A 19,646-nucleotide genomic window follows, 5' to 3' on the forward strand; every position below is an offset into this window, starting at 1 on the left:
ATTTGAAATTCCCAAATAGATTGCCAACTGCTATAAAAGTTACAATATCTCAACACTTGTAAAAACAGAAAATTTATAGTCAGAATAAAACGCTGAGCCAAATTTATTTGTCATTCTGGCTATTAATTTCTCTTGAGCTGCTTGCAGCTTTAAGACGCTTTATAACAATAACAACAACGATAACAATAACAAAAGTGAAGAGTGGCGCGCAACTTTTAAAGTGTTATGCAAATAAACCTGACAGCGCACAAAGAAAGCGGAGAAAGAAACAAAAATCGCAAGCAGAGTATTCATATTTTTAGTTTTTATGAATATTTGTGGCTTGATCTTCGATCGGGGGGTATAAGTAGTGGAGGCTGAGCAAACAAAAGCGTCACTTGCTTGTCACATCGAGGCTGGTGAAGATGCGTTCCAAACTAACATTGTTGTCGCTGCTGCTGCTGGGCTGCTGTAGTCTGGCTCTGGCTCAGTATGAATATCAAGCGCCGGCGCAAAGCTACGAGGAGCTGCTGAACTCGGTGGATGCGCAGGCAGAGCTAAGAGCGCGTCCCTCGCGTGGCAAGCAGCGCGCTCAGTGCAGCACCAAAGCCAACTGCTGTAAGTAGCACTCTGGACACTCTGAAGAGTTTCTCTATAACGCTCTTCCTTTCCTAGTCTGCGGCACTCCCAACACCAATCGCATTGTGGGCGGTCAGGTGGTGCGCTCGAACAAATATCCTTGGACCGCTCAGCTGATCAAGGGCCGTCACTATCCACGTCTCTTCTGCGGCGGCTCGCTCATCAACGATCGCTATGTGCTGACCGCTGCTCATTGCGTTCACGGCAATCGCGATCCCATTACAGTGCGTCTGCTGCAAGTGGACAGATCCTCTGGTGATCCCGGCATTGTGCGCAAGGTGGTGCAAACCATTATACACCCAAGCTACGATTCCAATCGCATTGTCAATGATGTCGCGCTGCTGCGTCTGGAGTCGCCCGTGCCCTTGACCAACAACATGCGTCCCGTTTGTCTGCCCGAGCCCAATCACAACTTTGATGGCAAAACCGCCACCGTTGCTGGCTGGGGTTTGGTCAAGGAGGGCGGCGTCACCAGCAACTATTTGCAGGAGGTCAGCGTGCCCGTCATTTCGAATCAGCAGTGCCGCGCCACTCGCTACAAGGACAAGATCGTTGAGGTTATGCTCTGCGCCGGTCTGGTCAAGACCGGCGGCAAGGATGCCTGCCAGGGCGACAGTGGCGGTCCTTTGATTGTCAACGAGGGACGCTATAAGCTCGCTGGCGTCGTCAGCTTTGGCTACGGCTGTGCTCAGGCCAATGCTCCAGGTGTCTATGCGCGTGTTAGCAAGTTCTTGGATTGGATCAAGCGGAACTCCGCCGATGGTTGCTACTGTCAGTCTTAGGCTCATCGCACACTCTCTCCCATTGCTCACACAACATACTTAAATTATTTTTAATTTATTTCGAATTGCTCATAAATAAAAATTCATAGAAAAAAGCTTCAATAGTCCTTCGCATCCTGCGGCGTTCGAGTGAAAATAGTTGAGGCTTATCTGAAGCTTTTAAGCTCGAGATTTATGCGTGTCCACCCTCGTAGTTAGGCGCATGATTAATGTTACGCAAATGGTTGGGGTTGCGTCCCAGACACACAACGCTCACATCATAATCGCCGCACTGTGGAGCGATTCGGTCAAGTTGTTGGTAAAACATTTTTCACTTTTAAGTGAGCTTTAATTTGGAGCATACAATATATTCCAAATACTACTTCAAAGAATTTGATCAATCAAAAATTAAAGTTCACGTAAACCTAAAAATGCGGAACAATTAGGAACAAAAGGCAAACCGACGAGAATTTGCAGCCTTTTCTATTCAAAGTCCACCCATGGCTCAAGAAAATTCAAAATAATTGCTTTGTATTAAATTTTTGTATGCATTTTGTTTAAAAGAATTGTAAGTAGCTGCAAAACCTAAGCTGGATTGAATGAACTTTATTTATTTATTTATTTAATTTCGAGCTTTCGCAAGCTTCACGCACATTTATTTTATAATATGAAAACTTATGCATAAAATACGTTAACAATTTCTAAATTTAATAGTCTAGAGCAGTGCCGTTTAAGCCTTTTACCAAGTGAAATGAAATTATCTCCCGGACATTAAATTATCTCCCGGACACATTAAGTAACAGCTTAGGGCTTGTTGAAAAGTTCTGAATTTCATTTTATATGCATTTTAATATCGCTATATATTCTGTCTTTCAGCTATGCTCTTTTTGAAATTTGATTTTTGCCATATATTGCCGCCAAATTAGCCACAGTGCGCCCGTTGGATGTATCCATTTAGCGGCGTCTGCTGCTCCAGGCTGCGCTGTCAATCAGCCCTGCGAGTTGCGCGGCATAATATGTTTTGACTCATTTTCATGCACAGCTCATAAATTTGCAGCGGCAGCCCAGGATCAGATGCTACCTAGACTAGCAGCCTATATAGCATATATGATAATGTGAGCTGCTGGTCAAGCTGAAAGATCAAGAGGGGGGAGGGGGCTGCTCTGCATTGATTTACAATGTGAACACTTTATGGCTGTTTAAGTTGTTAAATTGAATTAAGATGAAATAAATTCATGCGCAATTTTTATGTTTGTTAATAAATTTTGCATGCCTCTGATAATTTGAGCGTGGAGAGGCTCGAAAGAAAGAAAGAGAGAGAGAGAGAGAGAGCGAACTGAATCATAAATTCAGTGCCTCTTTATAGGCACTAAAAATAATGCGAACGCAGACAATCGAAATAAATAATTCATGCGAGCAGCAGCAGTGGGCAACGCAGTTTCCCAAGGGAGCAACTACAAATGGAGTTCACACACACACGCACACTTAGACACAGACATACATACACACAAAGTTAGCTTTGAGTATTTGCTGTTTGCATTTTAGATTTTTCACACCTTGAACTGGTGGTGGTCTGTTCAAAGCTGCCGCCTCAAGCTGCTGCAAGTCCAACTTGTGTAGCTGTCCCTGCCACATGGGCTACAAACTTGCAACTTGCAACAGTTGCAGCAGTTGTTATGCCCCTGCAGTTTATCTAATGCCCAGTGCTGACCAAATTTGGTGGCTCTCTGTTCAAATGTCTGTGCCTGGGCGAAAATTTGTCGTGACTTGTTAATGATACGATGGCAACAACAACTGCATTCATCTGTGTGTGTGTGTGTGTCTGGCAGGAAGTGGCTGCAAATGCTCTCAAGTGTTGGCATGTCGCTTACACGCTTTTGGACTCCAACTGGTGGTGGCGGTGCCATCTTTGGGCCGCAGTCAAAGTCAATGCCTAGGACCTTTGCCTTTGCCTGCAAGCCTATCAGCTTTCATTGATTTGAATAGCTCGCCAGCCAGCCTGTGTGGCAGCAGCCCAAAACTATTTTCAATTTACACGTTGCAATAAAAAGAGCACAACATACAACAGCAGTCGGCACGTCGCCAACAGCAACAACTTGTTCATTCTACAATTTATGACTCGTTCGTGGCCAAAGCAGCAGCAGCAGCAGCATCACGAGATTCGCAGTCGAAAATCTTGCATTGTGATAATTAAACTCTGCAGCCGCTAAAGTGAAAACAAAATGATTTACTTGCTGTCTGCCCGCAGGACGAATGGCATTCTTTACTTTTTTCTTTTTTTTTTCGCAGCATTTAGCGTAGGCAGCTCGCCATTAGCATTTATTACTTTCAGCTTATACCTGTCTGCTTAGCTTATTATCGTAAAAATAATATTTAGTTAAGACTTTTTGCAGCTGCACATAATTTTGTTAAATTTCCAAGGTGCTAAAAGTCATGTTTATTATTAAGAACTGTTATCTCACTATTTACGACTATCTAAAGCCCAACTCTTGGACTTTTATGCGCTTTTTTATGCTTAGCAGCAGATCGCATTAAGATTTTAGCAGATTTCATTTATTAAGAGAAGGTACATTAGTTAATAATTACGACTTCGTTAACTTAGAATGCATATCTAAGCAAAAAATATGAAATACGGCACAGCACGTAGAACGTGAATACATTTTATTCCTTTTTATTTACAATCACTGCTACTTTCTTTTTCCATTGGTATGGTATGGTGAAGATACTTTATTGGAATTGCTTCTTTATATGATTAAGTTAAAGCAAACTCAAGTTAACCGAGTGAATTGTTATATTTGATTTATGATTTATTTAAGCAATTAGCCTTAGAATAAGCAGTAACCTTTTCCTTGGGAGCCTGCATATATGAATAAAATAAAAAACATTATTCTAAATGGGAATTTATTTATCAAATTGACTCTTCTTTACTTAAAAGTTTTAATTTGAATCAAAATGCTCAATTATTAAAATAAATAGATTTTATTTGATTTGATAATAGAATATGCAATTAAATATTTTGCAGTCAAATTAAGCCAATTTGCTATTCCGAGCTAATTCTTGCGAGAGTTAACTCAATTTCAATGTCAACTGATGCTGTCATTGGACTAACCCAACTTGCAAATGATGTCAGCTGCCATAATCTCTCACTTATGTGAAGCACATGGCCTTATTGTCACGTAGTGTAAAAACCGCATTGGCATAAATCAAATCAATTTATTTTGATTTTCTCGAACGTGTTCGACTTTGCTGGAATTTTTGCACGTTGCACATTTATTTTAATTTCGGTTGCTGTTATATTTAGCAAATAGAGTGGATACGCGGATAAGCCGTTGAGCAGATGAGCTCCAATGTGGATAATATTGGAGCCTAGGCTCGTTGGCCTCACTGACGCAAACTGCTCATTAGTTTATTAATTAAGTTGTGCAGCGTATGCAGTAGAGTAGTTCCCAAGCTGGAGCTTGCAGATTTATTTCTGTCCATTATGAAAATTGTCTAGCTGCGTAGTTGGCGCTGCTTAATATTATAATGCTAGTTGCGGCAGTTATTTTAAATTGTTTTGCCCGGCCTAATGATAGCCTGTGCTCTAGCCTCTGCTCTGGCTCTGGCTGCCTGCCCAGTGGACCCAACGGCACTTAAATCGACAGTAGTTGCGCTTTAACGCCTTGGCTGAAACAAAGAGTAGCCCCCGAACCTACAACGCGGTCAACTTCAGCTTCAGCTACAGCTACAGCTACAGCGGCAACTGTTAAGTGGAAGGTGTTGAGAAAATGCACAAAAATTAATCATTTTATAATTGCTAAATTGTCAGCGCGCCATAAAAGAAAATAAAAACAAAAGCAAAGACAAAGCCAAAGACTAAGAGTCTGAAAGCTCAGCAATTTTCAACAGAGAATTAGCCGCTTGATAAAGCGTTAACTGCCAAGTCTAAGGGCGTCTCTGTGAGCCTTAAAATAGGCGGCCTACAATGACATAAACAAATTGTAATTTTACAATATTTATCATACGCAGTGTGCACATTTATTTCGCTAGAAAACCAAGCGCATTTTTAATTAAAGTTCACATTCATATCAATACGGCAGCAGAGCCTTCAATTTAGTTCTTATAAATAATATATTATGCTACGATTACAAATTAAAGGCTTTGAAAGCTCACATATTATAGTATTTAATAGATATTGGGCTCTCACTCTCGTTACATTAAATTTGAGATTGATCTTACACTCTCAATTAATGAATCAGCCAACTTAATTATTATTTATTATTTATCTATTTTGGTCATAAAATGTATGACATGAATTGTTTACTGAAAGTTTTCCAAGAATACTTAGTAAATATTCATAAGTGTAAGTTTTTGCCCAAGTTCAGCAACAGATCGGATTACCTAAAACATTAAGCTAAAAAATATTTAAAATATTTGTACTTTTTTAATTTAATAAATTTGACTCTTTGACATATTTGCTAACCGAACTGTGTCAATAAATAATTCAAATAGTCTGCCCCTCCCCCACCGCTCTGCTGTCACTTGAGCGCAGACTAACGCTAAATGCTTTTTGATCTTAATGACGTCATGTGAGCAGCCCCAGTGAACGCCCCAGCAGATCAAATCACACGACCTTGGCGCTGTGCAACGCATAACAAGCGGCATTCTATACATACTGCTATACTATACTATATACTAGTATATTCCCCAACCCACCAATTTTGCTTATACCCAAGCCAGAGACAGCGACAGCGAGTGAACCTGACATCTTGTCTACATTTTTTCTCGCTTTACTTTTAATTTTGCACGCGTTCCAGCGATTTCTTTATTGTTGCTGTTGCTCTTGCGTGTTGCTGTTGGCTCTGATGAGTTTGTTTAGTTTGAAATATGTTTTCTATACGTGCGTCAAGTTTTGAGCCCTCAGGGGTGTAGAGCGGCAGCGGGAGCTGCCGTCCAGCTGGGCACTATAATTAAAGGTATTGGTAGGCGTTACTATTGGCTGAACGCGCTTTGGAGAGTGAGAGAGGACAGAACATTTGTGATTTGGGCTGACAACTTGCAGCTTGCCGCACATTGCGTAAGCTCTTTGAATTTTCGATTTAGCCAAACTCTAGTACTCTGTGGCTTGGTACAGTTAGCCACAGTTTCCTGTTCTGCTGAAATTCTTAAGAAATTAAGTTTGCAACGCTTCAACTTTAACGCTCGCTCGCTATTAATTGCGGCTGCTGACCAATTTGTTGGCTGTCCGGCGGATGTTGGCCGCAATTTGCTCTACGCCTTCAACACACTCGCAGTCGCAGTCGCAGTGGCAGACTCAGACGCATACTCATAGCCATTAATTAGCACTTTTTGCTTTTAAATTAATTACACCAAATAACAAGTTACACTCGGACGATCAGACGAGCCACCAACTTGCGAAAGCTGAGCCGTAAAAATTTACTGAGAATTTCAGTGGCCGGCCGTCGTCTCTAGAGTGCTACAAATGATTTACATTTTAATTTGCTTATTATGCAGCACAGTTGCACAAACAAAAAGTGTGCAAGTCGTAGGTGTTAACTACTCACGGAGTTTCTCTAACTGGGTTAGTTGGCAAAGATGCCAAGGTGAATGATTTACGATGTGTCCAGTTCTCCACAACTGAAACTAGTTAAAGGTGCCAACTGCTGTCTGTGTTCTTTATCTCCTTGCTGTGGCAAGAATGTAAGCTGACCTATCAACAAATTCTTAAATAAAAATATTAATAAAGTTGATAATAAATTGGCCAAGAGTAGACAGTTAACACTTAATGAGTTCTTAGAGTTCCAAGCCAGTTAATAAATTGTTGAAAGGCATATGATTCTGATTATGCAGCTAATGAAAATCTTGTCTGTCTGTATGGTATTGTCGGTTATGGTATACAGAATAAAAATATCTGTTGATTTCTTAAGCATTTTAAATTTATACTCTTTGGCTTTATGCTTGCTAAATTTGGAAAAATATGTAATTAAAATAAATATAATTTCATAAAATTCACACTCGACATAAGCTCGGCCATCTAGTTAGGAAATTTAAACTGACAACTTTAGCTCACTTGGAGCTTGACACTTCAGTCACAGCCAATTTCGAAGATAACTCAAACGAATTAAAAACCAACAAAGTGTAACGAAAATGCAAGTCCATTTATTTTATTTTATATTAACATACTAAAAAAATTGAAATATGTATGATGACACATTTTGTGAGTTACTGATTATATTGAGTTAAAAAAAAGTAAAAACATAATACAACAAAATAACAACAGTCGTAGTAGCTTCTGTTCACTGTTTACAAAAACGTTGAAATATTATTTGTTCATTAAAAATAATGGATATTTTAATGTGACTACTTAGCTGTGCATGCTTTGGGTTAAAATTCGCATTCCCAAATATATATAATAAAAAAGTTTTAATCAACAGCTCATATTTGTACAAAAAATAAACAATATACTACAAATTTAACTATTATTATTCAATGACAGCAGTTTTAAAATTATTATAAATATTCTTGTGTATTATTTATATTATTTTTTAACTTATTGCAAGCATTTAGCCAATGCAAAGTCTCAGGCACATGCAACATTCAACAATTGCATTGAGTTTATGTAACCGCAACAGATTCACAGATTCAGAACGATTCTTTGTCATGTTACGGGCCAGTCAACAAGTGTGTGCGGTAAGCCCAGGAAACAATGCTCTGCCACAATTCTTATGACTTTAATTGTTTGTTTGCTTAGCTGCCCCCCTCTCACTCTCTCTCTCGGTCTGTCTTTATTTTAAGAAAAAGTGCCAGAGGCAATAGCAGTCAGAGTCGCATGCGAAAAGTTAGAAAAATCAAATTGCAGAACTCGAGCGTTGAGTAAAAAGCACCGTTAATGTGACCCAAGTGCAGATAAGAAACAACAGCAATAGCAAAGCCAAAAGAAATGCCCAGCTACACAGGAGACGGCGACAGTCACCTGGGCAGATAGACAGATACTTAGTTAGATAGATAGATAGACACAGGCTGCGGCTGCGGCTGCGGCTGCGGCTGGGACAGCGGCTTGGGTCGTATAGCGGGCGGTCCACAAGACACAAACCGCACAAAAAACCGATGACCTCGTGAGTTGAAACTAAGTCAGTGTGAGAAGCAGGGGGCATCAACAATCTGCAGCAGGCGCAGTCAGTGGACAACTGCGGGGGCGTCGGCATTGCCATTGACACGACCAGGCAAGAGCAGCTGGCGAAAAAAAACAAACTTTATTTTCTTCTTTTTTACTTTTTTTGGGCAAGCCCTGTGTGCCAAGCCTCTTCTCTAAAGCCAGTGAAGATACAGATACGGATGGCAGGCTGCCCTGCCTGCATGTCCAATGTTTGTTGCATGATTTTCTTTTGACAAGGAGATACAGTACAGTTAGCATGCGGCGATTTATAACTTAACAACAGCGGCAACTACAACAACAACAAATGTTCCGTAGACTTTTCATTGTTGGGCAATTAATTAAGCTTCAAAGGCTTTGTTGCAAAAATTCCTATGAATTTGAGTTTGCTTATTCTAAAATAAGGTACAGGTAACATAATATATTAGATTATATACACTAAATTATTATAAATTGTCTAGTAGCTACTATATTGAATAATTCAAAAATAGCATTCAAATTAAATTAAAAAAATACTTTCTTTTGAACTAAAATTGAGACAGTAAATTCAGTTTGATTTAAATTAAATTAAATTTAATTGAATATGTAAGAAAGGAATTAGCTTAACCCAAAAATAATTTTTTAAGACATTTTTACTCAATGTCGACTGTTCATAGTCAATTATAACTGTTAAATAAATATATAAGCAACATTCTATTGTTGAAATTTTTTTTTGATGCCAATGCTCCTTTTTTTCCTTTTAAATACGAGAACTAAAACTGAATCGCTTTTATAGATTGTTTACTGTACGAAATGAAATCCAAAATAAAAATAAAAATATATATTTCATACCTCATATAATGTGCGCTCTACGCTAAGCGCTATAATTTATTTCTCTTGTATTTTAAAATCGCATTTTTGTTCAGATGTCGAAAATAAAAGTTTCGCTGCCGCGCCCATTATTGCGACTAACCCAATGTCAATGGCATTCCCCCGGGCCTAGCCCCAAAGGCAGATGCAGTCGCGGTCGCAATCACGCAATGGCCCTGGAGCTGGCGAGCGTGTCAGTTGTCAACTTCAGAGCGGTCAGCTGACACCTGACCAACAAATTGAAAATGCGTAGCGAATCCTTGCTGCAGTCTCCACCAGTCGCAGTTGCAGTTGCAGTCGGAGTCGCAGTCGCAGCATTTTCAATCAAGACGCTACAGACTAAGGGTTGACCTGACTCTTCATTCTTTAGATTATACGCAATCTTATGGTTATTAAAATAAATGAAGTGTTGCAGGCGCTGCTACTGATTGCCTTGCGCCAGACTCTTGCTGTTGCTTGTTAAGCTGCAAGCTGCAAGTGGCAAGTGGCAGCAGCACTCGCGGCAAGAGGAGGGGCAATATTTTCAATATACAAATACATGGCGCAAAGATTTGCAAACTTCGCACACAAATTGAATATTAAGACTGGCTGGCGTCTGCCTGCTGGCGATGCTCGCTGCAGATAACACAGATGCGAGATAAGCGCATTGCAAACGCTTCCTGTGCGCCGCTTGCCACACACGCAATCAATGGGGCAACTCCGACTCCAACTCCCAACTGCAAGCACTTTGATCATCATCTTTGCTTAATCTGCCCGCTGTGCAGTTGCAGATGCAGATGCAGAGTTTGCAACTCGTCTTGGTGCATGCAACAGTTGCCGCTGCCGCTGCCTCTGTTTATCTAGCTGCGATTGTCGTTGTAGCTGTGGCTGTTGCTGTGGCTTGTCCAAAGTGCTGCTGCCTCGTCCCTGTTGGTTGTTAGTCATTTGTTATGAAATTTGTGCAACAACTAAAAAAGGGCTGCCCCCTGCCCACAACTCAGCACCAAGTTGAGCCCAACTCTGGGCGGTCTGCTGTGCATATGCATGAGAGTCCAAGTACCAACTACTCCTTGCTCGAGCTGTGTGGCATTTCAAGCTGCTGGCTGCCTGCCTGTTTGCCTGCCTGCTTGCCAGTTGCCAGCCAGTTGTCATGTGCGGCATTCTTAACACGTGTCAGTGGCGCATTTGTCTTGTTCGCTTGGGTCCAAAACACACACAACTGCCAATTGGCGGAAACTGCGATGCGCGCCGCGGCGGCCAAATGAATTCCAGGATTTACCATACTTGCATATGAGCACATATTTGCTTATGCGGCCGCTCAACGCATGCTCATTATAGTTTAAAGCAATGCGAGTTATATGGAACTCCAGCTATAAATAAGTAAATTGCTATGTAGTGTATGTAATTTATGGGTTTAAAGCAATGACAGTACGAATTAATAATAAATATAGTGCACGCACTTTACATATGGTTTTTATTTTAAAGCAACATAGTTGCATAATAATAATTTACAATTCATTGCAAGCGCTGGTAATGTGGCTACGAGAATTTGAATTGCGCGCTTTTATATTAGAGACGCAGCCAACTTCACGTAGCGCATATTTGCGTTCACATGAAAATGGCTGTGTTGTCTCTGGTCAGCATGTTAAGTTGGCTGCGTAGCAAATGGTGCTTGTCTTGGCTAAGACATTGCGCGCACTATTTGAATTATTTACAAAGGCAGCTTATTGACAATACAAATGAATTACTATTTTAATTATAGCTGTTAATGAGTATGAAATAACTAAAATACATAAATTAATATATAGCTGAAACTGTCAATATAAAGCTCACACAATTAATCAATTGACAATTAACATTCATGGCTAAATCAACGATAAACTTATAAGCTACATAAATTATAGTCAATGTGCGCTCTGTCGCTAAGCTATCAACTTGCATATATACTTTGATTTATCACGCACTAATGAAACAGCTTGTCGTATAAAATTCACGTAGTCATAAATTCGCACACATGCCAAACAAGCCTATTAAATGGGGTCACCAGCCAAGCAGCCAGTCAGCCAGTCAGCCAGCCCGCCAGCTTAATTATAAGCATAAAGGTGCATGAATTACTACTACAACTGCAGTACATAAAACGAAATAATATAAACAAACAAAAGGCTATTCATACAAGCGGCTATAGCTGGGGCGAGTGATGGTATTTAAGGCTTTAATGTGTGCGTGTGTGTGGTGAATGTCTGCGCGTCGTCGCTTTAATGGCGCAGAGAAAAGAATTTATACAAATTAGCGGTGAAATAAATTAGAGCGACAGCCAAGCAAATTAAATTAGGCAGCACCCAAAACAAAAACAAAATGAAAGACTAAATGTTGAGCAAATAAAAATGCAAAGGATAACGCAAGTCGAGAGCTAAATACACTAAACTATTACAGGATGTTTTTGTAGAAACATTTAGCTGCATAATTGCTTGCCACAGAATGTTGTAAGTTGTCATGTGGCAGCTCAGATGGTTTGCAATCAAAGTGTAGCTTGTACTGTAAAATGTATAAAATGTCGCTTGCACCGCAGCCTGCGGCAGCCAGGAGACGCATAATGAAACCTACAATGCCACAGGCTGGGGCACGAGATGCGGTGTCGCCCTTGAATGTCTGGCGGGGATTAAAGCAGCATGCTGCCAAAGCGAAATGCGAAATGCGAAATGCGAAAAGCGAAAAGCGCATTCACTAACTGTAACACGCAATGCTTCAAGCCCAGAATGGGGAATGGGGAAGGGTAAAGAGGATGTAGCACGTCAGGTGAAATACCAAACGCCAGCGTTAGAAGAAAAATCAACATGACACTTTTTGTTCGTTTCTCTCTCTCTCTCTCTCTGTGTGTGTGTGTGTGTGTGAGCCATTTGTCAGTGAGAGCCTGAGTGCTTGTGCAGGCAAAAGATTAGGACTGGGGGTTAAACTGACATTTGAAATTGCCTGAATGGCGGTCTAATCACATGCTAATTTTTGCTGCCTGCGCTACTGCAAGCACTCTCCAAAGCTAATCATGCCAATGCCACTTAAATGTCAGCACATACGAAGTGACGCTAATGAGGCTCTGCCATAAGCTCTCCATCAGCTCAGTCAATGCAGGTTTGATTCACTTTTTCCACATTAATTAACCTTTCAAAAATGGTCAAACTGTTAACTTTTTTATGCCCTACTACCTACACTAGTTTAACAGTAAGTCAATTCTCTCAAAGTCAATGTTGACAGTATACAGAAATAAAATAGGCATAAACTTAATAAGAATTTATAGGCTTAGCTTTAAAAATATTAAACTAGCACTAAAAAAAACAATAAGTGATTAATAATTTTTGATCAAATAATTTGATTATGACTTGAACTTAATATATCATCAAATCAAGAATTCAGGTGAGCTAACAAACAAATGCCGAGTAGAGTTTTCATCTTTCTTTATATTTAATTTTTAGATTTATGATTGGGCTAATAATTTTATATAGAAGCGATAAGTTACTTGGCAATATGCTTGAAAATATCATAAAATTAATGCTGACTGAGTTTAGCTACTTAATAAGACAAAAGAAATACTAAATATTGAAGTTTATCTAATTGTTCTCTGATTGCAAAAACCAGACAGAATTAATATATAGAAAGATCAAAATTATCTTTTCAAGAAGCTTTAAGACGCGGCTAAATTCAGACTTGCATCTAATTAGATTCCAATTATGATACGGCTTAGTGAGAAGGGCAGGGCTTAAGCTCGTTACAAGTATTACGCTTAATGCAGTATCATTAACTTTTCAATTAATGTCAAAAAGTGTATTCCGCTAGAGAGAGAGAGCTATATAAATATTTCTGGTTTACTTCATCTTTACTTTCGACCAAATTTTCGGGTGGAATACCTCATAGTGCAGCTCGATGGCTAACTAATTGCCTGCCTCACTTGCACCCGCTTTGTGTGCGGCAATTAAGAGTGCCAAATCATTATTGACACACGCTTTGAAAATTTCATTTTTTGTCAGCTTAATTAGGTTGACGCTGACAGCTCAATGCGCGTCTTGGCCTAAGCGGAAAAAAGTTTAATAAAACTGAAGCACATAAATTATGAATGCAGCAAATACAGTTCAATGGCTTGGGTGCCTAAATGCTGATGGCAGTTTATACATTTTATTATTTAGTTTTTTGTTATTCATAAGCCAGTTGTTGCCCCAAATGAGGCAACACTCAAATCGACGCTCATTACAACAAGCGCCGCAATTTTTATTGTTGCATACATTTGTGGGCTAGCTCTTATGCCTTGTTATTTATGTTATACGCATATTTGGTCGAAACAATTTGCAAGCGAGGCAAACAAATAAGTTTATTGGCGTCTTTGGCTTTGTTTTTCTTCATGTCTGGACATGGGCAATAACCTCGTTAGCCAGCTGGGCTGGCCGTTCAGGGCTCTCCACATCAATGTCGATATGCTCTGACATATTTTGCATATTTTATAAAGCTCTCTCGAGTGTTCATTGACACCAAGACCTGCCAAAAAGCACAATTATCTAAACATAATAGAAAATAATAATAGACAGACACTCATACAATTTGCTTAAAGCTCTTTCAACTGCTTCCCGATCTAGCAATAATCGAGTTGGGCCCTGGGCCATTTTGCTGTTGAGCAAACATTTTCATCGAACCCACTTTCAATTATACGTGCTCTCAATTTTCATTGCCAGCGCCAGCAAAGCAAAAAAAAAGGTTAAAGGGTTAAAAGGCCTGGCATGCCAGGCATTTGCCAAAAGTGGCCAAGTGGCTCCCAACGTTTTGTTTAACTATCATATTTTTAAATAAATATGTACACACATATAGACATAGCTATATCCGTTGGGGCAGACAGCAGAGCAACCATAAAATGCTTCAGCTGAACGCTTAAATTGTGGCCACTAAACACGCATGCTGCTCTCCACGCCCCACGCCCAGTTGGACTCTGACTAAAGCCTTAATTTGTCTGCCTTTATGGGCGTAGTGCACATTAATTGAGCCACTTGGGCCATGGCCATAATCAGAGCACACGCATAATGAGCACAATTAAAGGACAAACATAATTACAAGAAACATTTTTAGCAAAGCTCAAACAATGAGCGAGAGCGCACAGTGAACCGAAACGAAACGAAACAAAATAAATAGAAACAAACAAAACTTGTGCAAACTGCGCCAAATGAAATTAACAAATTTTTTGCTATCGCATGCACAAAAGTAAATGCGTTGAAGCCAAAGCTAAATCGAAAGCTGGCGGCCAGCCGCAACTTGAGCCTTGCTTAGTTACGTATGAAAGTCACACAAAACGATTTGCGCAGCGCTCGATTACACTGCAGGCCCCTTTTGCAGACTCTGTACATAGAAGATGTGCAAAAGGTCTTATAGTTTGAAACAAGAAATAAATATATATCCGCACTAGAAGGGATCGATTGTATGGTTGAAAATCGTATTCTACGTAAATTTATAAAAATATTTGCCATGTTTGCAAATTTTATTTATAATTGCTGCAACTCTAAAAATGTAACATTATTTTCAAAAGGAAAAGATTAAATTGGAAATAGAATATGCTCGTTTTGATGTTTGTATTTTAAATATAATTGTTAGATATAAACAAAATTCTACAAGCTAATTCTATGGCCCATATGCTCTGAATTTTTTGCAAACATAAATCGACCCATAAACATGTTTAAGCACTCAAATTTCAGCAACTGGTCAAGAAATAACAAGCTTACTTCGTACATATTCCAAGTAGATTAAGTTCGCTTTATTGATTGTCCTACTCTCCACATATTGAGAATAGCAGCATAGCTTTGGTATGTGCAATATTCACAAAAAGAATTCAGGTAACAATGTGGGGCCAAATCAATGCCAAACATTTGCAGTAAATAAAGTTCTTAATATTGAACAGTCGGTCGTTTGCTCTCCACAATACTCGAACTGCTAGTGGATTTGAGATGTTGAGCCAATTTTATATTTATGGCATAGTTTGCTTGCACAGAGTCATGCTCTGTCGGCTGAGCGCGACTGTACTTGCCACATCTTTTGTTAGGGATACGTTGTTTGCTTAAGAGCAGTAGCTAAGGTGGATATTTGCATGCAGCACGAACAGCTTGCAAAATTAAAATTATTCTGTAATCAATACGAAATGTTTATTTGAAATGAGCCTAGCTTTACTTAAGAGCAAATCGAAATGAAGTGATAAGGTTAATTAAAGGCTCAAACTTCGATTTGCCTGTAGTGCACTCTATTTAAGCACTTGCTTTAAGCTAAAGCGTAACTTAAAGTCCATCATTTAGTTCAGTTTGCAGTCGTCGCTTTTTATGAGGAGAGAGATTGACCTGAACCCAAACCCAACTGCTCCCACTCGTCTGTTGGGCCTCTTAAATTTGGTGATAAATGAGTTAAGGTAATGCGTTACATGTGCCCAGCCTCCCCCCACTGCTCACCCCTGCCACTCACTGACCCTCAGCTTTGGATTACTCACGGGGGTTGCGCTGGCACGCGCGTCTCTAATGAAATCATTTAAATACAAAGTCCCCACACTTGCTACAATAAACTCACACACACACTCATACGTAGACTCACATTTGTTTGCCACAAGAACGTGCCAAAGCTTTAAGTCAGCAATGAGTGCTTGAGAGCCAAAGAACATTTGCGGCTCGGCCGTCGTAGCCACAGAGCCAAGTATTTTACATACGTTTACGTTTATTTATTTGAGCAAGTGTAAGGCGGCGCATAGCATTGTGTGCTAGAGCTTTATTAATTTGCTGGCAAGTCCATGAGAACAAATTGATAAGCTGCTGTCAGACAGCATAAATTTGAAATACTTTAGAGCAGCTGCGACGGCAGTTACACTGACTGCCATATGTATGCGCGTATCAGTCAGAGTGCCAAATACTATGTATATGCCAAAAAGATACTTAGCTGCCAGCTGCTTGCTCATAGCTCATGCTATGATAGCTTACAATTTTTTATAGCCAGCAGCACTTATGGGAACAAGCTTGGGGCAACCATAAGCTGCAAGCTCTAAGCCAAGCGCTGTTTGTCAGACAAGCGGGCAAAAGTGTTCATACGACTGCATTTGATGGCGGTACGCACATAAAAATAAAAAAAAAACAAAAACGCAAAGCAAACTACGCAATATGTTAAGCTCAGACTGAAGGGACAGAGCTGAGCAGAGGAACTTGAACCCTTTTGCTATAAATAATAAACTGTTGACTTGGAGAGTCGCTCTCAATTTTTTACGCGTGCTGCTTGGCTCTTAATTTGCCGTATCATTTGCAACAATTTTACGTATAATTTAGCGACGCTCATTAAACGCCATTGCATACTTTGAGGCGCTCGCTGAAATTAAACGCGCCATAAAAAATTTAAAGCCAGCGACGCTCGCTCGCTACTTTGAAGTTAACAATGACAACATTTGCACACTAAGCCACAAAAAAGCAAAAACAAAAAAAAAGCAGCGACAGTGGCCGCATAAAGTTTTGGCCGCGCATCACAATGTTTGAGCAAAAGATAAACGAGCGCGGCGCGTCGCAGTCAGCAAGGCTAAGCTTCCGCTTTCCGTTCTGTCCACAGTCCGGAGTCCGTGGCCCACGCCTGCAGCCAAAGGTTGAATGTGGCTCTAGCCTGCGGCATTTGCCTAGAGCTGAGTTTGCATTGCAAATGTTATCAAGTGCCGCTTGAAATTGCAAAATAAAAGAATTGAAAATTAAATAAAGCTGAAAACCAAACTGAATTATGTCGCCTCTCGTGCACTGTTGCAATTTTTCGTCTCGCTGCGCATTAACTGCAATTTATTTACATTAATCAATTGCGCGTTATGCCACGGCTTCCACTAATTGCTGCACTAAGTAAGCTCTGACGACGACTGTGCCACGCTTAATTGAAAGAATTTGCAACGCAACTAAAGTTGTTGCAGCTTGTTGCTGTTGTTGTTGTTGCAGCTTGTTGTTCAGCAATTACATATGTAAGCTGAGGCAAATTGAAAAATGAATGGCGCGCCGCGTGTGGCAACACAATTTCCACATTCAACATGACATTCAAGCATGCAACAACAACAAATGCGATAAAAAACAAATACTCTCTAGCATGGGCGTAGCTTATCTGCTGGATGGATATATATTTAAATAAAATTCTGGAAAATTTAATAAATTCTGTCGAGGTGTAAAAACTGTTACTTCTCCCCCCTGACTATGCACATGTACATATATCTGCATGACACGTGCAGATGCAACAAGGTATAGAATTACTAGACACGCTTCATAGCATAACAACATGGTGTTAACAAACTTTACAACATATCTGTTAAGCAATAATAATTAAACAACATTACTGATCTTTATTTTTATTAAATAGACAAGCTTTAAGTGCGATAATATCTAAGCTATTTACATAATGTATAAGCTAAAAGTTAAACAGAGAGTTTGCAACGAACTTAAAATTTATTTATTGTTGTTATTTTTAGTTAGTTTTGGTTACTTTGATCAATTTATCGTAAAAGAATTACAGACATTAAAACATAAATAACAAACTTAAGCCTTAAAAACCTTAAGCTCAGTAAATAGTGCTAGACTTTTTCAGCTTTTCTTTTTAGAGATCGGTGCAGAAATAGTTCTGAATTATTTTTCGATTATCTTTAATCGTAATTAATATTTATATTATACTTTTAATGTATATTTTTGCAGCATGGCTTGAAAGGTTGAGCGTTTATCTTAATTTGTTTTTTCGTATCGCTTGTGCTGCGGGCGATCCTAATAAAATACGATATGATCACAAGCAATAGCTAATCTGTTTATTATATATATTATATCCAGATTTTATTTAAGTAGCTTATATAATATATACCACATGTTAATATTTATTTGTTTACGCAGTTTGAAATTTAGCGTGTAATTTTTCAACTCTACGCTGATCACCCTTTATAGAATTAATGTTGAGCTGAACGGACTCTTATTGACTTTACATATTCTTGTTTATAATCTTTCTTATTTAAGCAATCAATAGCTGGCTTTATTTGCAGAGCATTTCATTTGCGTTGAACCGCTGCATTTAATTCTTATATTATTTATTTCAGGAGCACACAGCGCCACGTGCTGTTGCATTTTAAATTCATTTGTGCAATTTGTAATGCATACGTAGAGAGAAAGAAATTATGCAAGCGTCGTATCAGGTGCGACGATTAAGTGCAGCGGCGCACGCGGCGTATGCGTGATAATTTTAACATGCTACTTGCAAATCAAGCTGCAACTGCATGCGTATGCGTAAATACGCGAGTGTGTGTGTATGTGTGTGTGTAGAGCGTTGATTGAGTTGAATAAATTACGTTTGCATGTTGATTAACTCGTTGCCTTGCCTGCGGGCTCCAGGCTACAGTTCGAAGTGATATTTTAATAAGCTGTCAAAATGTCATCGACGGGTCCAAGCTCGTGTTCGGGTCATTAAGAGCTAAAAAGTGAGAGAGCGAGGCATTCAGCAGCTTTGTACTGTAAGTTACATGACAGTTTCCAAATTGACAGCAGCGTCCTTTGATGTTGTCGAGCAAGAAAAAGGAAAACAAAATGAATTTCCACGCTCCCATGCAAATGCATGTTAAAGTTAGAAAGCTGACAGGTCCACTTAGCAGACCAAAAGCCCAGTCTACTCGTGTGTGAATCTCAATTAAGCAGCCGCTAGACAGGCTTCAATAATTTATGACTGTGCCATTTTGATTTTGCATTAAACATTGGCGCTGCCACTAGTTAAAAGCAGACGCTCGCAGGCAGCAGCTAATCAACTTTACGCACTCGCATTATACGACACAAAAGTTTAATTAAAAGCCGTAATTAAAGCGTCAGCAGTCGGGGCGATATTACTTCAGCTTTCAACTTCAGCTCGCATGTCCTGTCAACCAAGAGCCTTGGCCTGCTCCAAACACGGCAAGCTATAGTGTATGTGTGTGTGTGTGTGTGTATGTGTGTGTTTGTTGCCTGCCACGCACATGCTAAGCAATTAAAATTAAAATTTTATGCTAAACTAAGTAGCAAGCCTCGTGGCAACAGCCGCAGGACTCAAGGCACTGAACCCTTGCAAACACACACACTCACACACACACACACATATGTAAATGCTTTTATATTTTTTGCTTTTCGAATTGATGCTGTCGCCTCAGTTAGTGCTTATAAATATGCATATAGATGTGTGTGTGTGTGTGTGTGTGTGTGTATGTGTCTGGCCATCAAAATAAATAATTAAAGTGCATGGCGCCAACCACACTGCACATCCATAAAATAATAGTTTCATATTTGCTC

The 19,646-nt window shown here is 39.6% G+C and overlaps 1 protein-coding gene across 1 annotated transcript; it reads left to right on the forward strand.

Moving 5' to 3' along the window:
• Positions 1-404: 404 nt before the first annotated feature.
• LOC108608337 (trypsin-1) lies at positions 405-1,400 on the forward strand. The gene is made up of 2 exons (XM_017999680.2): positions 405-597; positions 655-1,400. The coding sequence occupies exons 1-2, from the start codon at positions 405-407 to the stop codon at positions 1,398-1,400; spliced, it is 939 nt and encodes a 312-aa protein (XP_017855169.1).
• The last annotated feature ends 18,246 nt before the right edge of the window (positions 1,401-19,646 follow it).

The sequence above is a fragment of the Drosophila busckii genome, chromosome 2L (assembly GCF_011750605.1).
Source record: "Drosophila busckii strain San Diego stock center, stock number 13000-0081.31 chromosome 2L, ASM1175060v1, whole genome shotgun sequence".
In the NCBI taxonomy this organism is placed as follows: domain Eukaryota; kingdom Metazoa; phylum Arthropoda; class Insecta; order Diptera; family Drosophilidae; genus Drosophila; species Drosophila busckii.

Coding starts and splice junctions, on each gene's coding strand:
- LOC108608337 (XM_017999680.2), top strand. CDS start 405: ATGCGTTCCAAACTAACATTGTTGTCGCTGCTGCTGCTGGGCTGCTGT. Junction 598..654: donor CAGCACCAAAGCCAACTGCT/GTAAGTAGCACT, acceptor TTCCTTTCCTAG/TCTGCGGCACTCCCAACACC.